This window comes from Papio anubis, chromosome 20 (assembly GCF_008728515.1).
Source record: "Papio anubis isolate 15944 chromosome 20, Panubis1.0, whole genome shotgun sequence".
NCBI classification, from domain to species: Eukaryota; Metazoa; Chordata; class Mammalia; order Primates; family Cercopithecidae; genus Papio; species Papio anubis.
This window is the reverse complement of record NC_044995.1, coordinates 10,181,978-10,209,323: the sequence shown is the minus strand read 5'-3', so window position 1 is coordinate 10,209,323 and position 27,346 is coordinate 10,181,978. Positions and strand designations below refer to the sequence as shown.

Genomic DNA, 27,346 nt, shown 5'->3' with positions numbered 1-27,346 from the left:
CTCCCGCCCGCCACCCCCCTCCCCCCCATGCCTGAGCCGCCGGCCAGCCCCCTCCCGCCCCCCCTGTCCTCTGCCGCCTCCCTGCAGCCTCTTTCTTTCTCCTGGCAAAGTGTCCAGCCCTGCCTGCTTCTCCTCGGGCCTGGGCGCCTCCGGCAGGCGCTTCCCTCCCTCCTTCTCTCCCCAGCTGCCTCCTCCTCTTCTCTCCCGCTCTCCTTCCCCTTTCACCCCATCCCCTGCCCTGGCTGCAACCATGAGGGTCTTGGCCGGCCTCCTTGGTGAGTGATCCATTCTCCTTGGGGACTCAGGGGGCCTAGGCCCCCACCTCTGACCCCTTAGCTTATCCAGTTTAGAGATTCAAACTTCCGGGACTGGTCCCTGGTGCTCCTGCACACCCTGACATCCCTTCTAAGGATCCCTGCCTGATCTGCTCAGCCTTCTGCGAGCCCAGAAGCCCAAGGGACCTGCCCCCTGCCCGCCCCCCAGCCCTGACCCTGCAGGGGATGTCCCGGACACCTGACCTTTAGCCAAGCCCATGTGAGAGTACCAAAGCCGGGGTCCCCAGCCCTGACTTCAGGGACCCGGCATCGGCAGCCCCACCCGCCTCAGAGACCTGTGCCTCAGCCCGCCCCTCTGTCCAGAGTCCTGCCTCCCAGCAGCGGGGTTTCTGGTTCAGAGGTATGAGGACTCTGTGTGTGTGCGTGTGTGCGCACGCGCGTGTGTGAGGACTCTGTGTGTGTGCGTGTGTGTGCATGCGCGCGTGTGGCACGCGTGTGTGTGCGTGTGTGTGCGCGTATGCGTGTGTGTGCACGCGCGCGTGTGAGGACTGTGTGCGCGTGTGTGTGCGTGTGCGTGTGTGTGCACGTGCGTGTGTGAGGACTCTGTGTGTGTGTGCGCGCACGCGTGTGTGGGCGTGTGTGTGAGGACTCTGTGTGTGTGCGCGTGTGTGTGTGCACGTGTGTGTGTGTGTGTGTGTTGGGGTATTCAAGATGAGGGGCCTGCGCTGGAGAAAGGGCCACTCCCGCCCTGCCCCTCACTCTGCCCCACCCTCTGCCCTCCCTTCCAGCGGCACTGGTGGGGATCCAGGCTGTTGGTAAGTGCCCAGACTCCTCCCATCTCCCCCCCTCCACCCAGCGCCAGGACTCCCCCTTCTGCCCGTCCAGGCCTGGCCTCAACCCCACTGGGTCCCTGGCCCACCCGAATTCCACTGTGACCTTGGCCCCTGCTCTGCGCTGGGATCCCCCAGGTGTCTGGCCGCATCTCTCTGAGCATCCAGGAGTCTGGACCCAGGGGCCAGTGAGCAGGGCCACTGGCCTACCGACAGTACCCGCAGGATGGCCCCCTGCCCCCAGTCACCCTGGCCCTGGGACCCCAAGGATGCCCCTCCCCAGTCACAGTCATTCCTCCAACCCTCAGAGCGCCTGCGCCTGGCCGATGGCCCCCATGGGTGCGCTGGCCGCCTGGAGGTCTGGCACGGCGGGCGCTGGGGCACCGTGTGTGATGATGGCTGGGACCTGCGTGACGCCGCTGTGGCCTGCCGGCAGCTGGGCTGCGGAGGGGCGCTGGCCGCCCCCGGAGGCGCCTTCTTCGGGGAGGGGGCAGGGCCCGTGTGGCTCAGCGAGCTGGCTTGCCGGGGCAACGAAGGGCAGCTGGGCCTCTGCCACCACCGGGGCTGGAAGGCCCACATCTGCTCCCACGAGGAGGACGCGGGCGTCGTCTGTGCAGGTGAGGACACCCTGGCTGCTCCTTCACGGGGATTTCCTTTGGAGATGTCCCAGGAATCCCAAGTCCTTAGCCCCAGAAAGTCTGAGTGTGCAGCAGTCCAGAGACACTCAACTTCCCATCCCCTCCAAAGCCAGGAGTCTCACTTCCTCTTCCAGGGACCCAAGTGACCTGGATTCCCCTACTCTCCTCATAGCTTCTGTCCCCGCCTCCCCCGCCGCAGGTCAGCGTGTGGCTAACTCCAGGGACGATTCAACGTCTCCCCTGGATGGGGCTCCCTGGCCAGGGCTGTCGGTGGAGCTGAGCCCCAGCACGGAGGAGCCCCCGGTGACACACGGTGAGCCCAGGGGACTGCCCTGCCCACCCCCACCCAGTGCACCCTCCTGCTCCCGCCGAGGGGAGAGAGACCTCTGCACTGAGAACCCCCAGGGGACACACTGCCCACCTCTCCGCCCCACCCCGTCTCCTTCATAGCCCAGGGAAACTTCCATCACTTCAGACCCTCAGAGACAGAGGCCTGGCCCCCAGATGGGAGGAAGGATGAGGGGCTCAGCTCCTGACCCCTGGCTGTCTTCCCTCCCAGGCCCCCGCCTCGCTGGGAACCCCCAGAATGCCTCCCGGAAGAAGAGCCCCCGGCCCAAGCAGGCCAAGTCCACCCGGGCCCCTCTGCTGACAATTGGAGCCCCCCGCCAAGGTAAGCTCGCTGCAGCCTCCTCCGACCCCCAGCCTGGATGCTGTGAGGCCCAGGGCCCAGACAAACAGGACCCGTGGGTGCCCTCTCCTTAGCCGGGGCCCTGGAAGGATCCCAGCGTTCACCGTGTCCCTGCCCCGGAGATTTAGACGGTCAGGCCTGGTCTCCCCTTTTCTTCCTGCCCTGTCAGGAGGCCCAGGTGTCCTGGCCCACTCAGTTTGTGGACTCACCTCTTAACGGGCTGCTGGCGGGCAGATCTCAGGCCACCGCTCCCTGAGGCCTGTTTCCCCCGGGTGGAAATCGAGGAAGGGGTGTTTGAATCATTTCTCACTGGCCACACCCTCCCCTCCCTGCTCACCCCACAGAGCGGCTGCGCCTGGTCTCTGGTCCCCACAGGTGCGCTGGCCGCCTGGAGGTCTGGCACGGCGGGCGCTGGGGCACCGTGTGTGATGACGGCTGGGACCTGCGTGACGCCGCTGTGGCCTGCCGGGAACTGGGCTGTGGGGGGGCGCTGGCGGCCCCCGGGGGTGCCAGATTCGGGCCTGGTGCTGGGCCCGTGTGGATGGACGACGTGGGCTGTGGAGGAGGAGAACAGGCCCTCCGAGACTGCCCCCGAAGCCCCTGGGGCCGGAGCAACTGTGACCACAGCGAGGATGCCGGGCTGGTCTGCACCGGTATGTCGGGGCTGGGGCCTGGCCCCCTCCCACCTTCCTCAGACCCCGGCTCCCTCTTCCCCCTCCAGGAAGCTGCAGAGGGCCTGCTCCCAGCTCTGCCTCCTGCCCGCCTGCTCTCTGCCTGTCCAGCGCCCACTGGCCACGCTCTCCAGCCCCTCCTCCTGCAGCTCCTGCCGTTCTCCTTGCCAGGAACGGGAGGAGAAGGCTTGAGGCTTGGGCTAGCGCTCAGCCCTGTCCCGGGCCCTAGGCCAGTGACAGTTTGTTTAAGCCTCAGTTTTCCTGAAGGATCGATGGAGCTAGGAATGCCTGCCTCAGGCTTGAGCCAAGTCCTGGAGTGCAGGAAGCCCTGCCTGCCCTCTGCCACGGGGCTGGCCACGGCAGGGTCGCTCTCGGAGAGCCCTTGTCTCTGTGGCCAACCTCTGCTCCTCCCCCGTCCTCAAGCGAGCTGGTGGGAAGGAGGGAGGGAGACTGAGGCAGGGTGGGGACCCCCACGGGTGAGCCTCTACCTCCCCTCATACACGCCCCCTCAGCACAGGGTCTAGCTGTCTCCCAGGGGTCCCTCCCCTCTCCCGTCCCCCTTGGACCTGGGATAGAACCCAGAAACGGCTGTCGGCGGGGTGTTAGGTGAGAGCTCAGGGGCTCCCTCCCTCCTCTCCTCCCTTCTTCCCTCTCTTTCCCTTTCTCTTTCCTTTCTTTCCTTCCACAAATCTTTACACAGCACCATGGCAGCGCCTGGAAACCACAGGAGAAAGGCCAGTCCCCGCCCTGCTGCACTTTGCAGTCCATTGACTGTAGGAGGCCGGCAGGCGGAGGGCACCCACCTGGCGTTTCATCAGCGCTGGGAGGGGGGAAGTACAGGCAAAGCTGGGTGCCTGCCCAGGAGGGGTGGGAAACGCTGACGTCAGTGGGTGTCCAGGGGGAAGAGAAGAGAGAAGGAGGCTGACTCAAGTCCCTGCTGTGTGCTGGGCCCTGCGCTGTGCACCTTACCTGGGGCCGCTCTGAGCCTCCGGCAGCCCCGACGGGGTGGATTCTCATCCCTCTCTTCACAGATGTGGGGCCGAGGCTCAGAGTGGTGATGTAAATGGCCCAAGACCCATGTGCCTAGCAAGCCCCAGCCCCAGCCACTGACCCTCTGGGTCTATATAGACCCACGCCCCCACGCCTCTCCCACCACACACTCGGCCGTAGGGACATGGTGGGGATGGAGACCAGGACACGGAGGTCAGAGTGGGAGTGAGGGGCAGAGAAGGCTTGTGCGGGGCGGGGGTGGTGCCTTCGTGTGCCTAGTGTACAAGCTGTGGGGGCAGAAGTGGGACCTTCAGGGCAGAGTTCGTTGGAGGGAAGTTAAGGCTCCAGAGAGGCGAGGGTGAAGGTGCCAAGAGAGGAAACGAATGAACTAAGGCGCCCGGTGAAGCTGGGAGCTTCGCCAGCATCTGATTTAATTCTCATGGCAACCCCAGGAGGGAGACGCTCCCCTTCCCTGTCTGCAGATGAGGAAAAGCAGACAGGTGTGTTAGAACCCTCCTTAGTTCTGTGCTCTTCTCTAGAACAGTGACTGGGGGCGATTCCACACCCCCCACGTTGGGGGACAGAGAGAGGGACTCCAGAATCCTCCAATGATGACTCAACTCTTACCTCAACAGAAATGTACCCTAAGAGCCAGGCATGGTTACAGGTTCACACCTGTAACCCACGTGCTTTGGGAGGATTTCTTGAGGCCAGGAGTTCAAGACCAGTCTGGGCAACATAGTGAAACTCTTTCCCATATATATATATATATGCGGCATATATATATATGTGTGTGTGTGTGTATATATATATATACGGCAGGGCATGGTGGCGCATGCCTGTAGTCCCAGCTACTTGGGAGAGGCTGAGGCGGGGAGGATCACTTGGGTCCAGGAGGTCGAGGCTGCAGTGAGCCAAGATTGCACCATTGCACTCCAGCCTGGGTGACACAGATCCCCTCCCCTCAAAAATAAAAAAATGAAATGTACCCTATGCACCCCAAGGCCAGCAAGAGGTTAGTATCTAGACTAGTGGCTCTCAACTGGCAAGGGAGTGAGGGCTTTCTCATCCCCTTCCTCCCCAAAGGACATGAGGCAATGTCTGGAGACGTTTTTGGTTGTCACAGTTAGGGGAGGGGTTGCTACTGGCATGCGGTGGGTAGAGGATGCAGCACAGGACAGTCCCCATGATAAAGGAGGATACCCAGTGCCAGTGGTGCTGAGACTTGGAAATCCCACTCTCTAGGATCTGGGGGCCAGGAATGAGGGGTGGATCCAGGGGACCAGAGCCAGAGCTCCCAGCATCCCCAACCCCCACCACCCCGAGGCAAGGGACATGGGGGATGCGCCAGAGCTGGACTCTGGGCCAATGACTTCCTGTCTTGGATCCTTTTCCTCATTTGGATAGTGAAGATGGAATATTTGCTTCCCAGAGTCATCTTGGGGTTGCAGCCTGCCCGAGCATAACTTAGTCCCTTGTTTCCTGGCCTTGTGTTCCCTCTCCCACTATCCAGGCCCAGCACCTCGGCTGCGCCTGGCCGATGGCCCCCACGGATGCGCTGGCCGCCTGGAGGTCTGGCACGGGGGGCGCTGGGGGTCCGTGTGTGATGACGCCTGGGACCTGCGAGATGCCGCTGTGGCCTGCCGGGAGCTGGGCTGCGGGGGGGCGCTGGCCGCCCCTGGGGGTGCCTTCTTTGGGGAGGGGTCTGGACCCATCGTCCTGGACGACCTTCGGTGTCGGGGAAACGAGACGGCCTTACGATTCTGCCCAGCTCGGCCCTGGGGCCAGCATGACTGTCACCACCGCGAGGACGCCGGGGCCGTGTGTGACGGTGAGGGGGCTGTGGTGGAGGACTGGGAGGTGGGTGTGGTGGTGCTTGGAGCAGAGGGGCAAGATGGGGGGGGTCCCTACACGCCCTTCCTGCCCTTTGTCTGGACTTTCCACTCCCCCATCTTATTCCTCTCTGAATCCTCACCCTGCGTCAGTGGTTCTCAGCTGGGCGTGGCTTTGCCCCCAAGGGGACATTGGACAGTGTTGGAAACATTTTTGATGGTCACAGCTGGGGGTGGGGGTGCTCCTGGCATCCAGGGGTTGGAGGCCAGGGGTGTTGCTCAACATCCCGCAGTGCACAGGACGCCCCCGCAGCCGAGAACAATCCAGCCCCAAATGGAAACATCGCTGAGGATGAACCTCAGCCCTGTCGCAGCCCTGGCTGGCCCTGCCTCCTGGCCCCTGGCGGACGCCAGCCTTCTACTCTGCATAAAGTCACCTCCCGCTTCTCTGTCACCCCTAAGCTACCATGCCCTCTGCTCTCTCTGCTCTCTTGCCCCCCATTCACACCCCCTCTCCCCAGGTCAGGAACGTGGAAAGCGTGGGCTGTGTCTGGGGAGGAGGTTCGGCAGGAAGAGATCTCCGCGTGCAGCTGAGAGGACTGAGGAAGGATGATGCGGGAGGTGGGGATGCCTGCTCCAGCTCCCGGATGGTGTGTGTGGGTGGCAATCACTTATCCCCTGCTCCACAGGCATGCCCCTGGGCTATGTCCCTCCCACGGCCCCCACGGACAGCAACAACTCCACGCCCAGGGAGGCTGCCTCCAGGCCCCCGTCCACCATGATGAGCCAGGCTCCGGGGACGGCAGGCGTTTCAACTCCTCCAGCCTCCCCTACTGTCCTTTGGGAGCCCGGACCGGAAGCCGGTGAGTCCCTCCATGCTCCCCAAGAAAACAAGGTCCTTCCTTCTGTTTCCTTCTCTCAGCTCTGAGACTGTCTTATGGGGGGCCTCTTGCAAAGAGAAAGGTGGAGAAGAGGAGCACAGGGGCCTCACCCAGGACATTGAGCTGGGTTCAATGCTCTGCTGTCATGTCTGGAAGCGTGTGATAATTTTTGAACAAGGGGTCCTGACTTTCATCATTTACTGAGCCCCCAAAATTCTGTAACCAGTCCTGGATAAGAGAAAGGATGGTGGGCTGGGTCTGCTCTATTCCCGAGCTGCACGGTGTAGCTGTAGGATCCATCATGGGGTACTCGGGCCAGCTTGAAGGAACAGCCCTGCTCAAACATTACCTTTACTTTCCAGAGTCTCTAGTTCTTTTTTTTTTTTTTTTTTTTTTGAGACGGAGTCTCGCTCTGTCGCCCAGGCTGGAGTGCAGTGGCCGGATCTCAGCTCACTGCAAGCTCCGCCTCCCGGGTTTACGCCATTCTCCTGTCTCAGCCTCCCGAGTAGCTGGGACTACAGGCGCCCGCCACCTCGCCCGGCTAATTTTTTGTATTTTTAGTGGAGACGGGGTTTCACCGTGTTAGCCAGGATGGTCTCGATTTCCTGACCTCGTGATCCGCCCGTCTCGGCCTCCCAAAGTGCTGGGATTACAGGCTTGAGCCACCGTGCCCGGCCAAGTCTCTAGTTCTTTAGCAAATATGATCAATGGTTCTGCCTGCCTCCTTTCCACCAGTTTTTGTTTTGTTTTGGTTTCTTTTCTTTTTTTGAGATAGGATTTCATTCTGTCACTCAGGCTGGAGTGCAGTGGTGTGATCATGGCTCACTGAAACCTCAACCTGCAGGCTCAAGTGATTCTCCCACCTCAGCTTCCTGAGTAGCTGGGACTACTAATTTTTTGTATTTTTTGCAGAGATGGGGTTTTGCCATGTTGCCCAGGCTGGTCTCGAACTCCTGAGCTCAAACCGTCTGCCCACCTCAGCCTCCCAAAGTGCTGGGATTGGAGGTGTGAGCCACCGCGCCTGGCCTCTGTCATGAGTATTGAAAGGACTGTTGTTTTAAAATATAGGTGTTATTATCACCCAGGTGCGGTGAGGCCAGGAGATCAGGAGATGACAGCCACTAAAAAAGATTGTGACTCACGGTTCTCGAGAGGACGGCGTGCCACACGGGGTCACACAGGGGAGCACCAGGGCCAGGCAGGAGGTAGAGGGAGTGAGAGGGAGGCATGGCAGGAATCTTTATCTATATATTTATTTAGAGACAGGGTCTCACTTGGTTGCCCAGGCTGGAGTGCGGTGGTATAGTCACAGCTCCCTGCAGCCTCAAACGCCTGGGCTCAAGTGATCCTCCCACCTCCGCCTCCTGGGTAACTAAGACTACAGCTGCATGCCACCGTGCCCAGCTAAGTTTTTTTTTTTCTGTAGAGACAGGTCCTCACTATTGTCCAGGTTGGTCTCAAATTCCTGGCCTCAAGTGATCCTCCTGTCTTGGCCTCCCTAAGTGCTGGGATTATAGGCGTGAGCCACCATGCCCGGCCAGGTGCAGGGGTCTTTCTTGTGTTTTGTGCAGGAAGGAATAGGTGAGACAGGGTAAGCAGGCTTAGAATTGGCTATTTTGAAGAATTTCAGTGGGGGGTGGGGGTGGCTCAGAAGGGGTGTCCTCAGTCGGCTGGTACCTGGCCCTGGGGCAGTGAGGACAGGTGCAGAGTGGCCCAGGGTGTGAGGGCCCAGTGGAGAGGGTGGTTTGCACACAGAAGGCATGCTCAAGCCGTTTACCATCTCTAGGAATTAGCTAACCCTGGGAGGGGCAGTCCCTCAGGATCAGGAATGCTCCAAGATGTCAAAGCATCAGAAATACAGAAAATAAGAAGGCGTGGTTAACACAGCTGTCTCCTCAAGACGGGAAAAGGCCAAACAAAAGCAGCAACTTGTTTTCACCATGGTCACCATTCCCAGAGGCCTCTTTCCCCTTTTCCTGAATAATAATGTCAGCTAACACTGATCGAGCATGCGCTGGCTCCTGGTCACTGATGCTGTTCCCAGTTCTCTCCATGTCTCAGTCCAGGTGACGCTCGCAGCCACTGCGGTGTGGGCATTGACAGGTCTTCATGTTACAGATGAGGCAGCGCAGCTGAGAAATGGGAGAGCCAGGATTCAAGCAAAAACGCTTGTTCCAGGGCTCACGTTCTTTTAAAAAAATTGTGATAAAACATACATGACATAAAATTTACCATTTTTACCAGCCTTTTTTTTTTTTTTTTTTTTTAATTAAAAAAAAACCAGGGTCTCACTCTGTCACCAAGGCTGGAGTGTAGTGGTTGCTCACTGCAACCTCCGCCTGCCAGGTTCAAGTGATTCTCCTGCCTCAGCCTCCTGAGTAGCTGGGATTACAGGCGTGAGCCACCGCGCCTGGCCCATGCCTGGCTAATTTTTGTATTTTTAGTAGAGACAGAGTTTCTCCATGTTGGCCAGGCTGGTCTCGAGCTCCTGATCTCAGGTGATCTGCCTGCCTCAGCCTCCCACAGTTGCTGGAATTACAGGCGTGAGCCACCGTGCCTGGCCTGCTGCTTCCTGTCTTTTAAAGGACTTCCTCTGAGAAAGCTTCTCCAGCTTCCCCAGGCAGAATTTTTCTCACCTTCTCCTCGTTGTGTGTCTGCCTTGCCTTTTTGGTACTTCCACTACTCCCTTTAGCTCGCTGAGTTGCAATGAAGTGTGTGCATACTACCTTCTCTAAAGACCGAGAGTTTTTCAAAGCAGAGGCTGTGCCTGACTCATAAACAACAACAAAACACCTTATTATCCCTGGTGGTCTAGTGGTTAGGAAAATAAAATCTAAAAAAGAAGAAAAAAAACCCCTTATTAAACCAATAATAATGAGAGAAAATTAAGGGTGGTGAACAATTGCAGGGAAAAAGACTTTTATTTTAATTGAGGTGAAATTCATGTAATATAAAGTTAACCAGTTTAAGTATACAACTCAAGTGGTATTTATACATTCAAAATGTTGTACAACCACTACTATTTGGCTACTGTGAATGGTGCTGCTATGAACATTCACATACCGGTGTCTGTCTGAATACCTGTTTTCAGTTTATTTTGGGTATATCCCTACTATAGACTTTCTAGATTATATGGTAATTCGATGTGTAGCTTTTTGAGGATCCTCCAAACTCTGCCTGGCTCATTATCCCTCGTGCCTAATGCAGAAAATGGCACAAAAAAGGCTTCATTAAATATTTGCTGCCTGGAGGAAAGGATGGTTGAATGGAGGGGAGGCCTAGATGGATGAACGGATGGATGCATGGAAAGGAAGATGGAGGGAGGGAAAGGTAGATGAAGAGTCAGGAGGCTGGGTGGCTTCCCTGACTCTTAATTCTTTGGGTCTCTTCTACCCCAGGGTCCCCCCAGCTGCGCCTGGTGGCTGGGCCCAGCAAGTGCTCAGGTCGACTGGAGGTGTGGCATGACCAGCGCTGGGGGACCGTGTGTGACGATAGCTGGGACATGCGGGACTCAGCCGTGGTCTGCCGGGAGCTGGGCTGTGGTGGACCTCGGCAGCCAGACCCTGCTGCTGGCCGCTTTGGCTGGGGTGCGGGTCCCATCTGGCTAGATGATGTGGCCTGTGTGGGGACCGAGGCTTCGCTGTCCGACTGCCCTGCTGCTCCCTGGGGAAAGCACAACTGTGCTCACAATGAGGATGTTGGGGTCACCTGCACTGGTAAGGAGGCCCTAGCTATCTGTTGACTCCAGGAGGGCTTCCTGGAGGGGGAACAGTAACTAACATGGGCACTAACATTGAGCGCTTCCTAAGCCCCAGCCCTGTGCTGGGTGTTTTTGCACATATGACCACATTGAAATCACATAATAAGTCTAGGGTGGTATGTGTTATGCCCATTTTACTGACAAATAAGCTGAGGCACAGAGAGGTTAGGTAACTTGCTCAAGATCACACAGCAACAACTGACTGGTAGACCTGGGATTCCCACTCAGAGAAGCTGCTGCTTCCTCTTCCTTCCAGGAATCAAGGAAATCTCCCACTAAGAAGGAAGCTTTAGCTTTCCTAAGATGAAAGGAAGCAGGCAGGGCACTGGGAGATGGAGAGAAGCCAAAGCGAGAGCCAGTTAACATAAACTCAGGCAATGCCTGCTATTACATGGCAGAGGCTGAGCTAGGCGCAGGGTCCTCATGCTGGGCTCATGAATGGAATGAACATGGTCTTGGTCTTTGAATAGCTCACAGCTCATGGAGAGAAAGAACTACTCTAACAAATCATTGCAAACCTGTGTGACTCGTTATAGTTTGGGGTCACCAAGACCACTCTCAGAGTCAATAATTTGCTAGAAGATCTCATAGAACCAAAGAATCTGTTACACTCAGGGTTATTGTTTATCACAGTGAAAGGATACAGATTAAAATCAGCCAAGGGAAGAGGCGCCTGAGGCAGGGCTCAGGAGAGAGCAGGTGTGAGCTTCCAACTGTCCTGTCCCAGTGGAGCTGTGCAGACAGCACTTCATTATCCCAGCAACAAAGTGGGACAACACACATGAGGAACCGCCAACTAGGGAAGTTCCCCCGAGCCGTGGCGTCCAGAGTGTTCATGGGGGCTCGGCCACGTACATGTGGCTGACCATAAATCACACTGTTAGCACAGGCGATCCAGCATGGCCCAAGTCCCCCAGGGACACAATCTCTTATCAGGCAAGGTGTTCCAAAGGCTTCGAAGCCATCTCCCAGGAGCCGGGGAAAGGGCTAAACCTTTCTTTGGGCAAGGTTAATCCTTTACTGCACACGTGTGCTAATCAGAAGGATGGAAGATGGAGAGTGGTGCCTCAAAGGATGGAGGTATCACCTCTGCTGGAAGCTATGGCTCTTCCCTCTGTCCCCCTCTTCCTGAGGGCCATGGGGGCACCACAGAAGGATTCTGAATTCAGGAGTGGCCTGTCGGACCTGGGTACCCCTCTGGTGGTAAGAATTGACAGGAGGTAGGGAAACCCATCCGAAGGTACAGGAAATGAGGCCCTGACTCAGAGCAGAAGCTGAGGAGATGGAGGGGGGTCAGGTGTGAAGGGGTGAGGGGGTCAGTCATGTCCAGATTGTAAATGCCAAGAAGGCAGGGGGCGGTGTCAGGTTTGGCTTACCACAGGCTCCCCAAGGGTCTAACATAGTGTGTGGCTCATAGGAGGTGCCTGATTTGTGACAATAAATGAATGAATGATGAATGAATGGGAACTGGGTAAGTGACTGGAGAGGAGGGGTCTGGGTAGATGATCTTGTCATCATGGTGTCTCTGTCTTCTCTTCCTGCCCCACACACCTTCCAGGGCCCCCAGGCCTGGACTCCATCTCAGACCCCTTCAGCTGGAGCTGGATTCCTGGACTGGGGAGAGATCGGGATGCCTGGCTCCCAGGAGAGCTGGCCACCAAGCCCTCTGCAAGTGTGACTGCCAGTGTTCTGGAGAAAACAACCACAAAGGCCCCAGGGAAAATGCCTAAGAGTACTAAGAAGTGGGTGACAAAATATGCAAAGAGACCAACCACTCAACCTCCACTGACGCCAACCACAAAGCACTCCAGGGCCCAAAGCCCCCCAGACCTAACCTCACAGACCACTACAGCCCTGACCACTGAGGCTTCCCGAAGACCCACTGCTGAGTTTACCAGAAGGCCGACCACGGAGGCCCCCCGGAGATGGACCTCTCACACCACTGCCACGCTGACCCCTCAGGCACCCCGAGAACGGACCACTAAGACCACGGCAATGCTGACCACTCAAGGCCCCCAAGAAATGACCTCTGAGGCCACTATCAAGAGAATCCCTCAGGCCTCCCTGGAGCCATCTGCTGAGATACCAGAAGGGTCTCCAGAGTCACCCAAAGACCCGGCCCCCTCTCCCAGTGCTAGCACCACCAGGGAATCAGGTGAGTGGCCATGAGGGGTGTGGGGAGAGAATGGGAGAGACTGACCCTCCCTCCTAACCTCAGGGCCTTCCACACAGGCCTGTTCCGGGTTCGTCTGGCCGATGGGCCCAACCGCTGTGCCGGCCGGCTGGAAGTGTGGCATGCCGGACGCTGGGGAACAGTGTGTGATGACAACTGGGACCTGCGGGATGCCACTGTGGCCTGCTGGGAACTGGGCTGTGGAAAGGTCCGGCCCCGAGTAGGCAAAACCCATTACGGCCCTGGGACTGGGCCCATCTGGCTGGATGACATGGGCTGCAAGGGAAGCGAGGCCTCACTGAGCGACTGCCCCTCGGGGGCATGGGGGAAGCACAACTGTGACCACGAGGAAGATGTGGGGCTCACCTGCACTGGTACCAGGGCATGGCGGCCGTGGAGGGGGTTACGGGGGGTGGTCAGGAGAATGGAGTCAAGGTGGGGCCAGGTGACCGCACCATGGTAGACTCTAAAGAACTGGGCTTGAGGGGTTGGGGTGGGGAGATCCCAGAGTTGCTCCAGAAGATTCCAAAAGAGGAGGGAAGAGCAGCAGCAAGGACCTCTGAGAAAGAGGATGGGGTCAACCATTGCCCCAATTTCTCCAAAGGCTACACAGACTATGATGATTATCCCCCCTGGACCTGGGACCCCACCTCAACAGAGGACCTGGCCAAGGGGACCACCACGGCACGGGTACCCGGACACACTCTCCCCTGGGGCACCACCAGGCGCACGGGGATCTCCTCTCCAGCAACAAGGCGCCTGCCAGACACAGGTGAGGGGCGTGATTGGGGTGGCCATGGGGGGCCTCCATAAACCTCCATTCGCTTCCCTGCAGGGTTTCCAGAAAGACCCTTCTCAGTGAGCTCGCTGAGGTCTCGGGGCACCCCAGAAAGGTTTTCCTCAGCTCCTGAGACTCTAAACGCATTATCTCCTTGGGCTCAATGGTGACACTTCTCGAGAGCCGAGGACACCATCTAAGAGATCAGGCTAAGCTCAGCAATCCTGAGTCCATGGCCCTCCTGTAAACCACACAATACGAGAGCCTGGACCCCTCAGTCAAACCCACAACCAAGGGCCACTCTGTCATCACATAATCGTCCCCACCCCAGCTCCCCCAAAGCAAGCGAAACCTTACCCATTCTTGAAGCTCATGCTCTGGTCCGGGTCTGGTATGGCTCAGACAGAGGTGGGGACTCCTGGAGTGCTGCTTCTCTCCCTACCCTGGCCATCCCCTCCCTCCGGCCTGCAGAATCAGCCTCCAGGGACACAGCTCCGTCCCCCTCTGCTCTGTGGCGTCTGTCTTGCTGTTGCAACTCCTTCCACACCTGGGACCACATTTGGGACCTTGCCCTGCTTTGGCCCCCACATTGCTGCCACCACATTGTTTTGCATTTTTCTTTGCCTGTCTTCCTTGTATCCCCATCTCTCAGGGTCCCTCTGAATCCATCTCTGCTCCTGTTTCTCACTCGCTATTGGTCTCTTTTCTTTCATTATCCATTTCTCACCCTCGTCATCTCTATCTCTGTGTTGCCCATGATGGAGTGCAGTGGTGTGATCTTGGCTCACTGCAGTCTTGACTGCCTGGGCCCAAGTGATCCTCCCACCTCAGCCTCCTGAGAATTTGGGACTACAGATGTGCGCCACCACACCCGGCTCATTTTCATTTTTCGTAGAGACAGGCTCACTATGTTGCCCAGGCTGGTCTCAAACTCCTGAGCTCAGACGATCCCTCCTTTCCAGGAAAGAGGACCCACTTTATCTTTATCGACGCCGAGATTAATTTCGGATGACTTTTACTGGCGACGGAGGTTGATGCCGATATTCTCGACGATTTTGAAAGCGATTGTTTCGAGATCTTCGAGCAAAAGACTTTAATCTCTTTATTAATTTCTTTTATCTCCATTGGTTTGTTTTGTTTTTCTCCCCCTTGTCCTTCTGTCTTTTTCTTTCATTATCAGTCTCACACTCTCATGATTTCTGTTTCTCACCTAGTTTTTCCTGATCAATTTATGTCTTTCCTCATCAGGCTTATTTTCTTCAGGGATCTCACCTTTACTCACCTGTTTCTCAGCTTCCATTTTTCATGTAGTTTCTTCTTTTTGAGACAGAGTCTTGCTCTGTTGCCCAGGCTGAAGTGCAGTGGTGTGATCTTAGCTCACTGCAGCCTTGAACTCCCAGGCTCAGGTGATCCTCCCACCTCAGTCTCCTGAATAGCTGGGATTACAGATGCACACCACCATGCCTGGCTAATTCTTGAGATGGAGTCTTGCTCATGTTCAGGCTTTCTGAAGCAGTGGTGTGATCTCGGCTCACTGCAACCTCCGCCTCCCGGGTTCAAGCGATTCTCCTGCCCCAGCCTCCTGAGTAGCTGGGATTACAGGCACTTGCCACCATGCCCGGCTAATTTTTTGTATTTTTAGTAGAGACGGGTTTCACCATGTTGGCCAGACTGGTCTCAAACTCCAGACCTCGTGATCCGCCCGCCTCAGCCTCCTAAAGTGCTGGGATTACAGGCATGAGCCACCGCTCCTGGCTTGATTTTTAAATTTTTTGTAGAGATGGGTTCTCACTGTGTTGCCCAGACTGGTCTCAAACTCCTGGGCTCAAGTCATCGGCTCGCTGCGGCCTCCCAAAGTGCTGGAATTGCAGGCGGGAGCGGGGCCCAACCTGTTTCTCTATCCTCTGTCCTCTTGTCTTTCACTTTCAGTTCTCCGCTTCACCACCTGCTTCTCACTCCATTTTTCACGGTCGGGTTTTCCATGATCACTTCACACTCTCATCATCTCCATTTCTCACTGCGTTTCCTCCCCAGGCCCAGGGCTGTGGTATCTTTTCCTTTGTCTCTTACCGTTGTTTTCTTAGTCTCCATCTCCCGTGCTTTCCCCCCAGTCTCCCGCGTGCTGTCTTCTCTCTCCCCGTCGTTTCTCTCACGATCGGCCCCCTTCCCTCCATTTCTGTCTCCCGCGGGCTCCTCTGTCCGTTTCTCACCGTCCGCGCCGCCCTCGCCGCTCCCTCACGGGAGGTTTCACTCCCCACCTAAGGGGCAGCGTTTCGGCCCTCCCTCTGTACCCGCCGCGGTCAATGTTTCTCCGTCTTCTCCCTCCATTCCACTCTCCCGTCCTGCACGCCATCCGGGACTGCCCGGGCTTCTGCCTCTGTCGCCCGCGCCCCGTACTGTGCCCTCCTGAGGGGCCCAAGCCTCCCGCTGCCGAAGGAGAGTCTCGCCGCACGCGTGCTTTCCCGCCTTTTTTTTCTGGTGCTCAGCACGCATGCGCACGCGCGGAGGGTCCGGGAATGGAGGGCTGGGAGGGGCAGGCGTTTATCTGCCTCGCACCTCGTGACGTCACAGGCGCGCTGCGCCTCCTGATTGGCCAGCTGGCGCATCGGCCAGCGGTAATAATAGCTGAGCGAAGGGCAACCAGGCCCCAAGAAGCGGGCCTCGCGGTGGGGAAAGGGAGGGAGGAAGCAGGCCCTGGAGGCGCCGTGACTTGTGGGTGAGTGGGCTCCAGTTGTGAGCTAGAGCTATCATTCCGTTTCCAGAGCCGGAAGCGGGAGCTCCGAGAGGTGATGCTTCTCGTTCAAGGACTGCCAGGGTTGCAGCGCCTCCCAGGCCCATAGCGCCCCCTGGTGGTGGAGGCGGGCACGTGCCGGGCGCGGCAGCTGCGGAGCCAGCGGGTCCGGCCTCGGTACCCCTCCTCCCATAGGGGAGGGAGGCAGCCAGCCCGTGAGCAGAAATAAATGCAGAATTGGCCGGGCGCAGTGGCTCAAGCCTGTAATCCCAGCACTTTGGGAGGCCGAGGGGGGCGGATGACGAGGTCAGGAGATCGAGACCATCCTGGCTAACACGGTGAAACCCCGTCTCTACTAAAACTACAGAAAATTAGCCGGGCGTGGTGGCGGCGCCTGTAGTCCCAGCTACTCGGGAGGCTGAGGCAGGAGAATGGCGTAAACCCAGGAGGCGGAGCTTGCAGTGAGCTGAGATCCGGCCACTGCACTCCAGCCTGGGCGACAGAGCGAGACTCTGTCTCAAAAAAAAAAAAAAGAAAGAAAGAAATGCAGAATTACAAACTGTGCCGGGGAAATGAAAAGACAGCCATGTATGCAACCTATCAATAGGAAGGCTTGGAGGTGTGTGCGGGGTGGGGTGGGAGACACGGCAGGCAGGCATTCTTAGCTTCAGGAGCAACGTAACCTTGAAAAAGTGACTTCGTCTCTTTGAGTCCCCGTTTCTTTTTTCTTTTTTCTTTTATTTTTTACAGGCGTGAGCCACCGCGCCCGGCCCCCGTTTCTTATTTATATTGTATATTTTATTTTATTTTATTTACTGATTGATTGATTGAGACGGAGTCTAGCTCTGTCACCCAGGCTGGAGTGTAGTGGTGCGATCTCAGCTCACTGCAACCTCCACCTCCTGGGTTCAAGCGATTCTCCTGCCGCAGCCTCCCGAGTAGCTGGGACTACAGGCGTCTGCCACCATGCCCGGCGAATTTTTGTATTTTTAGTAGAGACAGTATTTCACCATGTTGGCCAGGCTGGTCTCAAACCCCTGACCTCGTGATCCACTCGCCTCGGCCTCCCAAAGTGCTGAGGTCACAGGTGTGAGCCACCGCACCCGGCCACCCATTTCTTTCTCTGGGGAAAAAAAAGGGGGCTCCAGGGTTGTTGGAAAGGGGGAAGAACAGCTCACTTGGTCTGTGCTGGGCATGCATGACTGCAACTGCAGGCGGTAGGAACTGTTGCTACACCTGTGTTTCAGATGGAGAAAAAAGTGAGGCTCAGAGAAGTTTAACTTAAGAGCCATGATTATAATCTGTTTTAAGTGATTTCACACGTTTTGCTCCTTGGATTGGGAACCGTGTATGCTAAAACAGAAGCACGAGTCTGGAGTCCGACTCTCCTACTGGGTTCCAATCATGGTTCCAACCTGGATTAGAACTAGTTGGGTGACCTCAGGCCCCAATTCAATGAGCAGAATGTGTGTGAAATCGTTTAAAACCGCAGAATATTGCTTGTTAGGGTTATTTGCTGAAAACGAACAACAGCTGCAGGATTCCAGGGAAGGAGCGATGATTGTAGTAGAGAAATCAAGGAAACCTCACAGGGGAGATGGTATTATTTCATCAGCAGACCATAAGGAGAAATGAATTCTCAGAGGAGCAAAAGGTGGGAGAAATTTGCATTGCCAGAAATTTGCATCGGTGTTATCCATCTCTGCTAGACTTGAAGCTCTGTGAAAGATCTGTATCTATTTCCATTGCTGCCATAACACATCCCCACAAATTTAGTGGTTTAAAACAACACAGACTTACTATCTTGCAGTTTTGTAGGTCAGAAGTCAGACTCGCTTAGTGGGCTAAGCGAGTCTCTTAAGCGAGTCACAGTTAAGGTGTCAGCAGGATGGTTCTCTTTGGAAGACTCTAGGGGAGAATCCGTTCCCGTGCATTTTCCAGCTTCTAGAGGCCACCTGCACTCCTTGGCTTGTGGCTTCATCCCCCATCATCAAAGCCAGCAACATTGCATCTCTCTGACCTTTCCTCTGCCTTCGTATTTTTCTCTGTCACTGTGGCTTGAAAGATTCTCTGATTTTATTTGGCCAACATGTTGGCCAGGCTGGTTCTGAACTCCTGGGCTCAAGTGATCCACCTGCCTCAGCCTCCCAAAATGCTGGGATTACAGGTGTGAGTCACCATGCCCAGCTTGATTTGTGTTCCTTTTTTTTTTTTTTTTTAAATTATTATACTTTAAGTTCTAGGGTACATGTGCACAACGTGCAGGTTTGTTACATATGTATACATGTGCTATATTAGTGTGCTGCACCCATTAACTCGTCATTTACATTAGGTATATCTGATTTGTGTTCTTAATGGAGTCTTCCTAAAACCCAGCATCTTGAAAATACATCTTTTTTTTTTTTTTTTTTTTTTTTTGGAATTTTGTTCTTGTTTCCCAGGCTGGAGTGCAGTGGCGTGATCTTGGCTCACTGCAACCTCCACCTCCCAGGTTCAGGTGATCTTCCTGCCTCAGCCTCCTGAGTAGCTGGGATTACAGGCACGTTCCACCATGCCTGGCTAGTGTATGTTTAGTAGAGACGGGGTTTCACCATATTGGTCAGGCTATTCTCAAACTCCTGACCTCATGATCTGCCCGCCTCAGCCTCCTAAAATGCTGGGATTACAGATGTGAGCCACCGTGCCCAGCTGAAAATACATCTTTAGTGATTTACTGCTAATGGGTTTTTTCCCCTGGACTAATTTTTCTTTTTTGTTTTCGTTGTTTTTTTTTTTGAGACGGAGTCTCACTCTGTCCCCCAGGCTGGAGTGCAGTGGCGCGATCTCGGCTCACTGCAAGCTCCGCCTCCCGGGTTCACGCCATTCTCCGGCCTCAGCCTCCTGAGTAGCTGGGACTACAGGCGTCCGCCACCACGCCCGGCTAATTTTTTGTATTTTTAGTAGAGATGGGGTTTCACCGTGGTCTCGATCTCCTGACCTTGTGATCTGCCCGCCTCGGCCTCCCAAAGTGCTGGGATTACAGGCGTGAGCCACGGCGCCCGGCATTTTTTTTTAATTAATAGTACCACTAATGGTGGTGGTTTTGTTTTTTCTTGGTTTGCGTTTATGTTTGTTTCCTTGTTTGTTTTTGAGAAGGAGTCTCACTCTGTGGTCCAGGCTGGAGTGCAGTGGTGTGAGCTCAGCTCAGTGCAACCTCTGCTTCCTGGGTTCAGGTGATTCTCCCACCTCAGCCTCCTGAGCAGCTGGGATTACAGGTGCCCGACACCATGCCCAGCACATTTCTGTATTTTTTGTAGAGACAGGGTTTCACCATGTTGGCCAGGCTGGTCTTTAACTCCCGACCTCAGGTGATCTGCCTGCCTCAGCATCTCAAAGTGCTGGGATTACAGGCGTGAGCCACAATGCCCGGCCATTACCACTAATGGTTTTTCAGGTTTCCTAATGGGTGTGGTTATCTGGTAGGATTTTATAGCTACCCTGTTAAGGTGTCTAATAGAAATGGAAAGGTATTTGATTAAGAATGGTTAATAATACAAAGGCATGACTGAGATGTCTGCTGTGCCTGGCATCAGGGTGAAACGTGACCCTTGTTCGATCAGCGTGCAATGTGTTAGCGGGTAGCAGAGCAAGGGATTTCTGTGATTGGGATCGCTAGCCACAGAGCTCAAGGTGACATCGGTGAACTTGCCCAAGGTCTTGGACACTGCCCTACAGCCTGGTTTTGCGTTTGGAATGAGAAAACATCCTAACGGGCTCAGTTGGGTAGGAAATGAAGAGGAAGGGAATTCCGGGGGGGTGGGGGGGGGCGGCAGCATGAGCAGAGGCTGGGAGGTGCAAAAAGCCTGGGCGTTGTGGTTGTTCCAAGTGTTTTGCTGTCACAAATATGGCTGCCGTGAACTCCCTGTACCCACATCCCGAGCCTCATGGGCAGGGATTTCTCAGCACCTCCTTGTGGAATTGCTTGGGGAAGCTGGCATGTCCCCCTAAACACTGCAAACCTGCCCTCCTCACTCAAAGTCAGGGTCCAGCATGAGCAGAGCATTGTGTGGGACGAGATGATGCTGGAGAAGCTGGCAGGGGCTGGTTATGAAGGAAGATGGTGTCTGTGGGGTTCATGCTGTGGGCCGTGGGGACTCATGGAAGGGTTTAGGGTGGAAAGGGGCAGGTGTCTGCCTGTGTTTAAGAGGCCTCCAGGGTCAGTGTGGGAGGCCACGGTCTCAGAGGAAGTTGGTTTGATGATTCAGATAAGAACAACCAGGGCAATGAGTATGGGGTGTTTTGTTCGGGTGATGAAAATATTCTTAATTTTGATTGTGGCAATGACCACACAATCTTGTGACTATGCTAAGAAGAACCACCCAATTGTACATTTTAGGTTGATGAATTGCATGATATGTGAATTATATCTCAAGAAACCTGTCATTGAGGCTGGGCACGGTGGCTCACACCTGTAGCTCACTTTGGGAGGCTGAGGAAGGTGAATCACTTGACCCCGCGAGGCAGAGGTTGCAGTGAGCCGATACTGCGCCACTGTACTCCGTCCTGGGTGGCAGAGTGAGACTCTGTCTCAAAAAAAAAAAAAAAAAGAAAAGAAAAGAAAGCTATTGTTCATATAAGCTTTTTATCAACCAAGCTGGGACTGAATTATCTTTCTATTCTCCCTAAATAAAATGGCATACATATATGTATATATGTAAAATACATTTATATGTTATATAAAATTGCTATTGTGTAGAGATTAAGTGCATTCGGCCAAAAAAAAAAAAAAATAGGAAAAATAGTATTATAGAAATGTTCCAGGCAGTTAATTAATAAAGATATTATGATTTTTTTCCCCTAGGGCAGAAGCCTCAGGGAATTAAAATAACAAATTCCTTTTTTTTTTTTTTGAGATGGTGTCTCGCTCTGTTGCCCAGGCTGGAGTTCAATGGCACAATCTTGGCTCACTGCAACCTCCGCCTCCCGAGTTCGAGCGATTCTCCTGCCTCAGCCTCCCGAGTAGCTGGGATTACAGGCGTGTGCCACCACGCCCAGCTAATTTTTTGTATATTTAGTAGAGACGGGGTTTCTCCCTGTTGGCCAGGCTGGTCTTGAACTCCTGACCTCAAGTGATCCGCCGGCCTCAGCCTCCCAAATTGCTGGGATTACAGGCTTGAGCCACTGCGTCCGGCCCAAATGCCCTTATTTTATGTGCTAGTTTAGTGACAGTTTCTGTTCTTGGTAACCAGAAGCATCCCAGCTGAATGGAGAAGGTCTCCACAAGGTCAGGGAGGGCTGCAGTGGTGGTGCAGTTGAGACAGGACGATGCCTGAACTGGGGCTGGGCCCAGGAGGAGAGAGATGGGGAGTCAAACTCACAGGGGAGTTGAAGACTCAATCCTCTTCCCCATATCTCTCTAGGTGGCAAAGATGGTTACAAGCTTCCCTGGACGTGGGACACACCATCAGGAAGGGGCCTGGGTGAGGGGACCCCCACCGCAGGCAAACTAGGACCCACTCTTGGGGCTGGCACCACCAGGAGCCCAGGCAGTCCTCCAACTCCGAGGGTCCATGGAGACACAGGTGAGGCACGTGGCTGGGGTCAGGGGACTGGGGTGGTATGTGTCGTGGGGTAAAGAGACAGATTCCAGACTCGCTGGTGGAACCCTTACCCCAGAAAGACTCAGCAGAAATATATCCTTAAATAAGGGGTTATTGGGGCCGGGCGCAGTGGCTCAAGCCTGTAATCCCAGCACTTTGGGAGGCCGAGACGGGCGGATCACGAGGTCAGGAGATCAAGACCATCCTGGCTAACACAGTGAAACCCCATCTCTACTAAAAAAAAATACAAAAAAAAACTAGCCGGACGAGGTGGCGGGCGCCTGTAGTCCCAGCTACTCGGGAGGCTGAGGCACGAGAATGGCGTAAACCCGGGAGGCGGAGCTTGCAGTGAGCTGAGATCCGGCCACTGCACTCCAGCCCGGGAGACAGAGCCAGACTCCCTCTCAAAAAAAAAAAAAAAGGGGTTATCGGCTGAGCATGGTGGCTCATGCCTGTAATCACAGCACTTTGGGAGACCGAGTTGGGAGGATTGCTTAAGCTCAGGAGTTTGAGACCAGCCTAGGCAACATGGTGAAGCCCCCAAGATATGAACATTAGCTGGGTGTGGTGGTACGCACCTGTGGTCCCAGCTGCTTGGGAGGCTGAGGCAGGAGGATCCCTTGAGCCTGGGTGCTCCAGGCTGTGGTTGTGCCACTGCATTCCAGCCTGGGTGCCAGAGCGAGACCTTGTCATAAACAAAACAAAACATAACAAAACAAACAGAACCAAGGGGTTATTATCTAGACCACTGGTCACCCACTAGGGTCGATTTTGCCCCCAAGGGGCATTTGACAATATCTGAAGATATTTTGGATTGTCATGGCAGGAAGTGAGAGGTCACCCATGGGCACCTCATCGGTAGAGGCCAGGAATGGTGTTAAACATCCCACAATGCACAGGACATCTCTCCATAACAAAGAACCACCCAGCCCTAAATGACAACAGTATCGAGGCTGAGAAACCCCAGCCTAGATAGTCATAAGTCACTGTGACAAAGAGGAAAATGATAGGAAGCCCTAGATGAGAAAGAGGGAAAGATGCAAACAGGTGATTCCCAGAAAGGGAAGCCCAAATGGCTGAGTGTGTTTAGAAATGCCCACGCTCACCAGGAACCAGAAAATACAAATTAAAACAATGGCAAGTACCGAGGAGAAAGAGAAAGGTGGGTATTATCAAGTGTGAGTGAGGATGTGGGGAGACAGGCAACCCCATTGGACAGAGCTGTTTGATAAAGACGGTCCAGCAGTATTTAGCAAAGTTAAGCATGATTAGGCCGGGCGCGGTGGCTCACGCCTGTAATCACACCACTTTGGGAGGCTGAGGTAGGTGGATCACGAGGTCAGGAAATCGAGACCATCCTGGCTAACACGGAAACCCCGTCTCTACTAAATACACAAAAAATTAGCCGGGCATGGTGGCAGGTGCCTGTAGTCCCAGCTACTCGGGAGGCTGAGGCAGGAGAATGGCGTGAACCCGGGAGGCGGAGCTTGCCGTGAGCCGAGATCGCGCCACTGCACTCCAGCCTGGGCGACAGAGCAAGACTCCGTCTCAAAAAAATAAAAATAAAAATAAAAATAAATTTAAAAATTCCATAAATGTATTTTGATTACTAAAATTTCCCTTCGGAGCCTCTTTCGTCTCCCTGCCTTCCCCGGCTCCCCACATCGCCCAGTCCCCCGCTGTCTCGGAATCCTCTCGTATGCTGCACGCTTCTGAGCACTCCCCCCGCTCCCGCGCCCCAGCATCCCCCGCATCCCTCCCTCACCTCACCCTCCTGCACCCACTCCCTCGACCCGCGTGCCCCTCCGCAGCGGAGGACACCAGGTGGCGCCTGGAGACATCGGAGGAGGCAGGGAGGAGGGGCCCTAGGGCCGGGTGAAGTCTGCCGGTGACCCATGACGTCTCGAGGCTCTGCGCCTCTCCATTGGTCGACTCCTCGAGGGGCGGGGCGGGACGCGTAGTGGGCGGAGCCGGCTGACCTCAGACTGTCCGTCTGTCTTTCCTCCTCCTGCAGGTTCCGCGAGGAAACCCTGGCCCGAGCGCCGGCCACCGCGGCCCGCTGCGACCAGGACAGCGCCCGCAACCCCGTCCCCAGGTCCCTCCGCCTCTCCGGGACCCCCAGGCCCAGCGCTGACCTCTGACTGCAGTCCAGAGCTCACTCCCCACCCAGCCTTGACGCCCGAGGCGACCTCTGACCCTCCGGACACTTCACCACCCACCCCAGACCCGACCTCCCGGACGAACCCCGACCTCATCCTGACAAGCCCTGACTTTGCTTTGTCCACCCCTGACTCCAGTGTGGTTCCAGCGTTGACCCCGGAGCCCTCGCCCACGCCCTTACCCACCTTGCCCAAAGAGCTGACCTCTGACCCTTCTACACCGTTGGAGGTGACCAGCCTTTCCCCTACCTCAGAGCAGATCCCAGAATCTGACACAACCCCAGACTTGGACACAACTCCATACTCCAGTACAGTCTCGGAATATTCCAGATCCCCAGCCCCCTCCCCAAGCCCTCACCCCACTACTATCCCTGATCCCACCATGACCCCTAACCACACCACAACCCCTAACCCTACTGTGACCCCTCAGTTCCCTACCACGACTCACCCCACCACGACCCCTCAACCCACTACCATCAGTTACTCCACCATGATTCCTGACCCTACCACAACCCCTCAACCCTTCACCACCATGCAGCCCACCACAACCCCTCACCCCACAACCCCTCACCCCACCACAACCCCTCATCCCACCACCACCACTCACTCCACCATGATTCCTGACCCCACCACAACCCCTCAACCCTTCACCACCATGCAGCCCACCATGATCCCTCACCCCACAACTCCTTACCCCACCACAACCCCTCACCCCACCACAACCCCTCACCCCACCACAACCCCTCACCCCATCACGACTCCTGACCCCACCACGACCCCTCACCCCACCACGACTCCTGACCCCACCACGACCCCTCACCCCACCACAACTCCTGACTCTTCCTCAACCCCTATCATCACTACTAAGTCCCTTCCAACCTCCTTGGGGACAGAACTCTCCTCTCCCACTCTAGCACCAACAGTCAAGCCCAGTCTGCACCCCCAGTTGACCTTCACAGCACCTGCCCCTCACACCTCCACATCCCAGATACCCACCTTAGAGCCCTCTCCAGCCTTGGAGTCCAGCCCCTCCAGGTCCTCCACAGCCACAAGCATGGACCCACTGTCCACTGAGGACTTCAAGCCACCCAGAAGCCAGAGCCCCAACCTAACCCCTCCACCCACCCATACCCCACACTCAGCCTCTGACCTCACTATGTCTCCTGACCCCCACCTCTCCCTGATAGCCCACCCCTTGGATCATCCTCCCCTTGACCCCCTCACCCTAGGGCCAACCCCTGGTCAGAGCCCAGGCCCCCATGGTCCATGTGTGGCCCCAACACCACCTGTAAGGGTCATGGCTTGTGAGCCACCTGCCCTGGTGGAACTGGTGGCTGCCGTGAGGGATGTGGGTGGTCAGCTGCAGAGACTGACCCAGGTCGTGGAACAGGACCGGCAGGAGCGCCAAGCCCTGCTGCTGGGGCTGACCCAGCTGGTAGAGGCTGCCCGGGGTCTGGGGCAGCTGGGTGAGGCCGTGAAGAGAGTGGTAGAGATGGCCTGGACCACCAGCATGCCTGCACCAACCACCACTACCCCAGAGGAAGAAGAAAGGCCTCTGAGGGGAGACGTGTGACCCTCTCCAGGATTTGAGGGGTGTAAGACATTCCCGATCAAAACAAAACAAAAAAAACCAAAGTGCCTAATTAAAAACAAGGTGTGGATGGTGTTTTTGGGAAATTCTAGAGAAATAGAATTACAAGATTGATCTTGATATGTGAATAGCCCAGGTGCCATGCAAGGCGGTGTTGACGATGGGGGTGATTATGAGGGTGGTGATGATGGTGATGATCTTGATGGTGATCGTGATAGGAGGACGATCACTGTGGTGAGGATCATGATAATGAGAATGGTAAGATGGTGGTGGTGGTGGTGGTGGTGGTGAAGATGGTGAAATAATGCTGATGATCATGAGGGAATGGTCATGGTGTTGAGGCAGTGACTATAATGATGGTGGTGGTGGTGATGGCGGGAATGATGATGATGATGAAGATGGTGAAATGATGGTGATGATGGTGATGATCACAGCGATGATGATGGTGCTGGTCATGAGGGAGTGGTCATGGGGATGAGGGAATGATAGTAATGATGGTGGTGGTGGTGGTGGTGATGGTGGGAATGTTGATGATGAAGATGGTGAAATGATGGTGATGCTGATAGTGATGATCGTGAGAGAATTGTCATGGTGATGAGGCAATGACCATGATGATGATGGTGGTGATGATCACAGCGATGATGATGGCGCTGGTCATGAGGGAGTGCTCATGGTGATGAGGGAATGATGGTAATGATGATGGTGGTGGTGGTGATGATGGTGATAAGGGTGATTATGGGGATGATGGTCACATTGATGGTGATGGTGATGGTGGTAGTGGTGGTGATAATGATGGCAATGATGGTGTGAAAGGTGATCATGGTGGTGATGACTGTGAAGGAACAGCCGTGGTGACGAGGCAATGATGGTAATGATGATGATGGTGATGGTGATGATGTTGGTGATTATGGTGGTAAAGATGATCCCGGTGGTGATGACTGTGGTGATGGCTGTGACAATGATGAAGCTTCATGTGAGCAAAAACTTGGCCTTGTTCATGGATGGAAGCCCAGTTTCTAGGAAAGAAGCCGATGCAGAGTACACACTCGATAATTAATATCTTTTGAATGAAAGAGTGCATCATCATCATCATCATGACTGATATTTCTTGGGCACTTCCTATGTGTCAGGCTCTGTTTTAAGGGCTTTGCATGGATGGTGATGTCATTTTGTCTTAACGAGTGCCTGCCGAGGAGGGTACTGTTACCACGGCTCAGCAGATGAGGAGGTGCGTATTGCAGCCTGGATTCCTGAGTTTGAGTCCTTGCTGGGAGTAAACATAAACCAGTTACTTAACCTCTGGGTCTCATCTTCTCCAACTATAAAACAGGGATAATAATAGTACACATGCCTCATGGGGTTGCTGTAATGATTGAATAAGTTAATACCTAGGAGAGTGCTTACGATGGCTCTTGACAAGCGCCCGTCGTGTGAGAGCAATTATTGTATTTATCCCCATTCTGCAGATCTGGGCATCCAGGCACAGAGAGGTTTGGTCATGTGCCCCGGACCACTCAGGGAACACGTGGTGGGCCATGCTTGGCACGCAGGGCCCTTGCTTTTAAAATAATACTTCGGCTGGCCGTAGTGGCTCATGTCTATAATCCCAGCACATTGGGAGGCCGAGGTGGGAGGATGGCTTGAGGCCAGGAGTTCCAGACCAGAAACATAGTGAGACCCCCATCTTTATTAAAAAAGAAAGAAAGAAAGAAAATATTCCACAGCGGTGTCAGACTGACCTGGGTTCAAGTTCTGGCTTAACCATGTCCC

At 55.2% G+C, this 27,346-nt stretch overlaps 1 protein-coding gene across 4 annotated transcripts; it reads left to right on the top strand.

Moving 5' to 3' along the window:
* The first annotated feature begins 94 nt into the window (after positions 1–94).
* SSC5D (scavenger receptor cysteine rich family member with 5 domains) lies at positions 95–25,650 on the top strand. Of its 4 annotated transcripts, none has more exons than XM_003916138.4 (14): positions 98–275; positions 1,064–1,090; positions 1,414–1,722; positions 1,943–2,056; positions 2,303–2,413; positions 2,776–3,084; positions 5,606–5,923; positions 6,614–6,787; positions 10,204–10,521; positions 12,124–12,720; positions 12,798–13,112; positions 13,343–13,510; positions 21,647–21,808; positions 23,841–25,558. In XM_003916138.4, the coding sequence occupies exons 1-14, from the start codon at positions 251–253 to the stop codon at positions 25,556–25,558; spliced, it is 4,665 nt and encodes a 1,554-aa protein (XP_003916187.2). In that variant the 5' UTR covers positions 98–250. The 4 variants fall into 4 exon arrangements, with proteins under 4 accessions (XP_031515158.1, XP_003916187.2, XP_031515156.1 ...); XM_031659297.1 differs by lacking the exon at positions 98–275 and adding an exon at positions 539–675 and having other exon boundaries at positions 23,841–25,650; XM_031659298.1 differs by lacking the exons at positions 21,647–21,808; positions 23,841–25,558 and adding an exon at positions 16,279–16,556 and having other exon boundaries at positions 95–275.
* The last annotated feature ends 1,696 nt before the right edge of the window (positions 25,651–27,346 follow it).

Coding starts and splice junctions, on each gene's coding strand:
- SSC5D (XM_031659296.1), top strand. CDS start 1,332: ATGGCCCCCTGCCCCCAGTCACCCTGGCCCTGGGACCCCAAGGATGCC. Junction 13,113..13,342: donor TGTGGGGCTCACCTGCACTG/GTACCAGGGCAT, acceptor ATTTCTCCAAAG/GCTACACAGACTATGATGAT. Junction 21,809..23,840: donor GAGGGTCCATGGAGACACAG/GTGAGGCACGTG, acceptor CTCCTCCTGCAG/GTTCCGCGAGGAAACCCTGG.